The sequence below is a fragment of the Piliocolobus tephrosceles genome, chromosome 4, assembly GCF_002776525.5.
Source record: "Piliocolobus tephrosceles isolate RC106 chromosome 4, ASM277652v3, whole genome shotgun sequence".
Classification (NCBI taxonomy): Eukaryota; Metazoa; Chordata; class Mammalia; order Primates; family Cercopithecidae; genus Piliocolobus; species Piliocolobus tephrosceles.
Window position 1 is genome coordinate 92,561,212 of NC_045437.1, and position 6,264 is coordinate 92,567,475.

General features: G+C 34.9%; 1 protein-coding gene across 10 annotated transcripts in view; it reads left to right on the plus strand.

Moving 5' to 3' along the window:
* RFESD (Rieske Fe-S domain containing) overlaps positions 1-6,264 on the plus strand; it is a 50,738-nt gene that overhangs the window by 5,227 nt on the left and 39,247 nt on the right. For 3 of the 10 annotated variants that reach the window (XM_023212179.1, XM_023212175.1, XM_023212181.2), the window contains exons 2-4: positions 1,959-2,134; positions 2,232-2,266; positions 3,952-6,014. In XM_023212179.1, coding sequence (XP_023067947.1) covers positions 1,960-2,134; positions 2,232-2,266; positions 3,952-4,215 — 474 coding nt within the window. In that variant the 5' untranslated portion in view covers position 1,959 and the 3' untranslated portion in view covers positions 4,216-6,014. Of the gene's footprint in view, positions 1-34; positions 206-1,958; positions 2,135-2,231; positions 2,267-3,951; positions 6,015-6,264 lie in introns of those variants that run through there. The other 7 variants (XM_023212177.1, XM_023212176.1, XR_002731618.1 and 4 more) reach the window with 5 other exon arrangements.

A 6,264-nucleotide genomic window follows, 5' to 3' on the forward strand; every position in this document is an offset into this window, starting at 1 on the left:
ATTGCCTGCCTTTTTTTTCTGTTTGCAATTCAAGGAGAATATAAAATAGAGAAGAAAGCTGTGAATGAATTTCATTTGATTAGCAATATATTGGATACTCTACTGGTCTTGCGTCTCTACAGCCCCTCTTCCACCTGACCCCTAAATGTTGAAGTGCTTCAGGAATTGTCTTAGACCTTCTTCCGTACGTACACTTCCTCTCCAAGTGAGTCCATAGAATTCTATAACCTGGAAACTCCCCAATTTTTCTCTCTAGAAATTCTCAACTTTAGTCTCTTATATCTGGTTGCTGACTTGATATCTCTACTTGGATGTCTCTGTGATACCTTAAACTCAAATATGTGAAAAATGTATATAGCTCTTGATTTTCCATCCTGCAAAAATACCATTGATTTCTTGGCCTTTCTCATCACAGTCTTTCGCACTACAGTTCACCTAGCTGCACAAACCTAAAACTTGGGAGTCATCTTTATTTATTTTTCTGTAGCATCTTCATTCTAGTTCATCAACGCAACTTCTCTGTACTATAAGATTAAAATAATACCTTTTTAGTAACATGGAGGATTAAAGGAGTTAATAAATAAATGTAGTCTTAGAATAGTGCCTGGCACATAGTTAACACAATATAATTGTAGCTACTGCTGCTACTGTTACTATTACTTTTTCTCCCCTATAGCGTCAACCCCCTGGGGCAAACCACCATCTTTTTCATGGACCCCTAGCTTTCTGATTTCTGTGCATTCATTGTTGTTTTGCTATAATCCATTCTCCACAGAGCCGGGGCATTCTTTCAAAAAGAAATCAAGTCACACTTTCCTGCTTTATACTCTTTAGTGACTTTCCTTTGCTCCTAATAGAGTAAAATCTGTACACAGCACTGCACAACCTGGCTCCTGCCTATTTACCAATCTTGCACATGATGCTCCAGTCTTCTGGAACACATTCACCAAGCCTTTTCTTTCCTTCAGGCTTTTGTATTTGCTATTCCTTCAGTATGGAATTCTCTTCCCCTAGCTGTTGGCATGTCTAGTTCATGTGCATTTTGGGCATTTCAGCTCAGCTGTCATCTCAGTGACCAGTTTTTATCTGAGGTAAGAAAATGAAAAGTTTTCATTCATACCCATCTTCTGTTGCTGTAATAGCTATCTGGCTGTGCCTGTAAGAGCCAACTGTGTACTCTAGGCAAAACCAAGTGGACCACCTTAGCCAAGAGGCTGAAGACTATTCAGACAATCAAAGAATCCTGCCTTCAGCAGAAGGCTGAGAACAATGCAGATAATAACTGAATGTTGTTTAGTGTTAAATTTGATAGGAAATAAAGGGATAGTGAAACTTAAATTTCTATGTTTTACAAGTTCTGAAATTTCCTTCTTGACCTCGAAATGAATCTAATATAACTCTAGCCTCAAAGTGAGGAATCCTCCCTAATTTTGGCAGTCTTTAACAGTCTCTAACGCAAAGTAATGACTGTTTACTTAATGTAATCCAGTATTTATGGCTGGGCGCAGTGGCTCATGCCTGTAATCCCAGCACTTTGGGAGGCTGAGGTGGGTGGATTACTTGAGGTCAGGAGTTTAAGACCAGCCAGGCTAACATAGCGAAACCCTGTCTCGACTAAAAATACAAAAATTAGCCAGGTATGGTGGTGGGCTCCTGTAATCACAGCTCCTCGGGAAGCCAAGGCAGGAGAATTCCTTGAACCTGGGAGGCGGAGGTTACAGTGAGCCGAGATCATGCCACTGCACTCCAGCCTGGGTGACAGAGTGAGACTCTGTCTCAAAATAATAATGATAATAATAATAATAATAATAATCCAGTATTTATAAATGTTTTATGTAGCTACAAAAAGTGCCTACATTAATCTTGAAAAGTCCAAACTATTCATTCTTATGGAACCAAAGAGTTGGAACCAAATTAGTGAATACTTCTTGTAACTTTCCTTCTTTACGTTCAACTAGCATGAATCTTGATGGCTCCGCACAAGATCCTGAAAAGAGGGAATATTCTTCTGTCTGTGTGGGCAGAGAAGATGACATTAAAAAATCTGAAAGAATGACAGCTGTTGTCCATGATAGAGAAGTGGTCATTTTCTACCACAAGGGAGAATATCATGCTATGGATATTCGCTGTTACCGTAAGATTTTATTTTTCATTTGTAAAACTTTAAACCATAAAACTATCAAAATTTTAGTTTTTTTAGTGACTGCAGGTAATATCCGATTCCTTTTCAGACTCAGGAGGACCTTTACATTTGGGAGATATAGAGGTATGTAAAATTAAATTTATTTTCAGCAAGTTCAGCATATACATATATTCAAAACTAATTTATAGTTGGTTTGAACTATATTTTAATGCTTTGAGTATAATTTCAAGTATTCTGGGAATTCATAAGATAAATATGAGAAATATGCATATCTTTTGACCTAGCAATTATACTCTATATCTATTCTATGACCATAATTGCACAGATGTTTAAGTATTTGTATAGGAATGATTCATTGTAGCATTATTTATTATAATGAATTGAAGGCAATTATTCATTATAATGTTTTAACAATAGGAAACTGGTTAAATAAATTATGATACAGCCATGCTGTGGAATAATTGTACCATGCAATCATTAAATTAATGAGGCAGATCTATATGGGTATGGAGAGATGTGAACAACGTATTTGTGACTGAAAAAAGCAAGTCATAAGATAATAGTCTTATGAGATCTCATTTTTTTCATCAAAAAGAATATTCACTTTTTACTTTATACACTCTACATAATTTGAATTTTTTACAATGAGTATATATTACTTTTATAACAAAAATATACAGTATAAATATATTTTTAAAGAAATAAACCACACGGTAGTCTTAACTGAGGAAGAAGTTGTCTTTGCTTCCTTGGATTCCAAAAGTAGTCACCTAAATTTCTTCTTTCTTCATGAAATTGGTGTCTCTCTCTTTCTAACTGATGCAAAGTACAAGCTTGAACTTAGCATTCCACTTTCTCTACACTTGATGAGTGTACACCCCTGTCCTCATGTTAAAGAACATATGTGTGTTTATTTTTTCTATTTTTTCCCATTGTCCAAAACCACATATGTGAATCTTTGCTGACAGTTTTATGTAATGTAAATTATGAAAATGTGAATCTTTGCTGACAGTACAAATCAGTCACCAAATGAAAGTACAAATCAGTATTCCTGCACTTTTGGATATAGAGGGGAAAAATGAAAGCACCCACTTACATTTCTGAGCTGATAATAGTTTCATAGAATTTTCCCTACTTTCAGTCCATAATGAGAGCTTGAAGACCTTGCTCCTCAAACTGTTGTCCATAGACCAGCAACTTTGGTGTCACATGGGAGCTTTTTAGACATGCAGAATCTTGTCACCCCAACCCCTTAGACGTACTACATTTAAACAGAGAGACATACATTGAAACAAGATCCAGGTGCTTCCTATGTTTGAGAAGCACTTCACCAAGACAGTTAAAAAGTTGAGAATTAACTACTTTGGATCACAGATTGCTCTTCTATTATCATATGCACTCATGCCTTTAGTAACTCCTTTTGAATTTATATCCAAACCTTACAATTCTTCTAGAAGCTAGTGAAAATTCCTATAGAAGCACTTGAAGTCCTTGCCCCATTTCTGTCAAGGAGGTGACATGAACATCTAATAGATAACCGCACAGCTGCAGTCACATGTTTTAGTTGCCTGAGCATGTCAGTCTTCTGATAGAGTTCTAACTGGCTTTCTAATCAACTGTAAAAGAGCTTGATGACTCTTCTCAGACTAGGATCTGCTTTATGCTGTATAATTTGTAAATAGGAGGAAAAAGGAAAACCTAACCTGTTTTTTAAACTGGTTCTTCTGCAGCAGATTCTCTTCAGAGTCTATTGTGTATCAAGAACATTTGACATGTCAGAATATTAAATGAGTTATTCTCTTCCCCAGGATTTTGATGGACGACCGTGTATAGTTTGCCCCTGGCATAAATACAAAATTACTTTGGCAACAGGAGAAGGTCTGTACCAGTCTATAAACCCTAAAGATCCATCAGCAAAACCCAAGTGGTGCTCCAAAGGAGTAAAGCAAAGGATTCACACAGTGACAGTAGACAATGGGAATATTTATGTGACTCTTTCTAGTGAACCTTTTAAGTGTGCCTCTGATTTTTATGCCACTGGAGACTTCAAAGTAATTAAGAGTTCTTCCTGATAAAAAAAATATATATAGAAATGAAAAATATTGTGTATGCTTGAAAACATTTTTAGAATAACTGCTTCAATTTTAAAGTGATGAAATTTTTCAACATAGGCACAACTATTTAAAACTCATATAAATTTGAGAGGTTTAAGAGCACACATACTTAGTATGATGTAAGGATTATCAGGATCAATAGAATACATTTTATCTAATCTTCTGGATTAATTAGAACCTGAAGGTTATAGGTTTGGGATGTTCTGTTTAAGAAGGATGAAAATAAATTTGGAGTAAACAAACAATAGGTAAAAATTAAGGTTTAGTAAGAAAAATTTTTTAATTTAATTTTTAAAATAGGAAAAAATCCCTGTTTGATGTAGCAGACTTAATTCTGAAAAAGTTACAAAGTAGACTATATAATGAACTTCTGTCACTCAGCTTTAACAGTTATCAGCGTTCTTCCATTCTTGTTTTATTTATACCTCTATGGATTCCCTACCTCTCCTATTTGATTGTTATTTTTACATTTTTAGGTAAAGTTTAAATACATTGAAATGTTCACATCTGAACTGTACAACTTTCCCAAATAACATAGCAGACTTTTTATACTTTAAAAATACCTCCAAAAATGAGATAAGTTTACCTGCTGAACTTGAAAATAAGAAACTTAACCACTGTGCTAGACATCAAAACCAAGTAAACTTTGGCTTAGTTTCTCTATGATCAAGGCAGATCTTAAAGTAAGGAAGCCAGACACAGCTGCTGCCCAGCCATGAGAGATGTAAAGTCTCCTATTCAGTGAGCCAGTGTACTTCGAATGCCTATATGAAATTTTCAAATAAAGGTTTTAAAAAATTTTTTAGAACTTTATGTGAATGTATGCACAACTAAGTGTCTCCTATAAATATTATAGAGAGGAGATCTAGGGTTTTGTTCTTTGGAGTTCCCAGGCAAGGTTGATGTTCAGTTGGTTCACCCTGGTTTTATCATGTCAGTTATTTATGGTCAGTACCATTCAGTTGCCTGGTGCTCATACCATACTAGCTGAAATGTATTTAAAATAACACCCCAGACACCCACCATGCAAAAATCAGCAGCACATAGTGGTGATTTTTATGGTCAGTGCTCACGCAAAAATCACCACTATGTGGGACCAGAAATAGCCAAAATGAGTAGATGATGTATTCAGAGTGAGAAGAACTTTTTGTCAAGATTGGAACCTAGTCGCAAAGCACAGTAATATGTTTAGAGGAAGAGAATTACATTAAGAATCTAAATCTAATACTTAACATTCTAAAGAGCTGACCTGGACTCCTTCCCTTGGTTATTATAAAAATAGTTAATGAATAAGGTCTATATAGTAAAGACTCTGCTTACAGGGACCTTTGCTACATATTATTACACTTCCTTTTCTGTTGGAGTATGGATAGCATGAGTAGCACTTGGTCCTCATTTCTCAGACAACCAACGAACCAGACTTGTGCTTTTTATAGATATTGTTTGTGGCAGCAACTACTCACTAAGTACAAAAAATATACTATCTCTCAGGAAGGTACATCCCGGTCTATTCTATCATGTGATAATCCTTCAATGCCCAGTCAGGTCTTAACATATGTCCAGAATATAAAATGTATAGAAGAAATCAAAGTACTTTCTTCAGGCAAAAACTGTAGCCCTGGTTTGCAGGAATAATTACAGAAATATTTTCTCGTAAGAGCCACTGGGAATAATAAGTAGTGTGCACTTGATTTTTCATTCTAAATTTGTATATCTAAATGTAGAAATAAAAAATATCATATCATGTACTGTCTTCATATACAGAAATCTTCTCATCACATTTGTAAATATTTTGTTTTATAAATTTATGACATCTGTGAATTGCAAATCCTTCATAACTTTACAAGTGATTTACAAAATAATAATAGGCAGACTCAAACTCTCCAGTCTGCATATAAAAAATAAATATCCTTTTATTTTGATATGCAGCATCTTGATAGGACTTTTTTTTTCTCCCAAGTAAAGAATTAGACTCTCAAAACAAGTCTTTAATAAAAACATTAATGT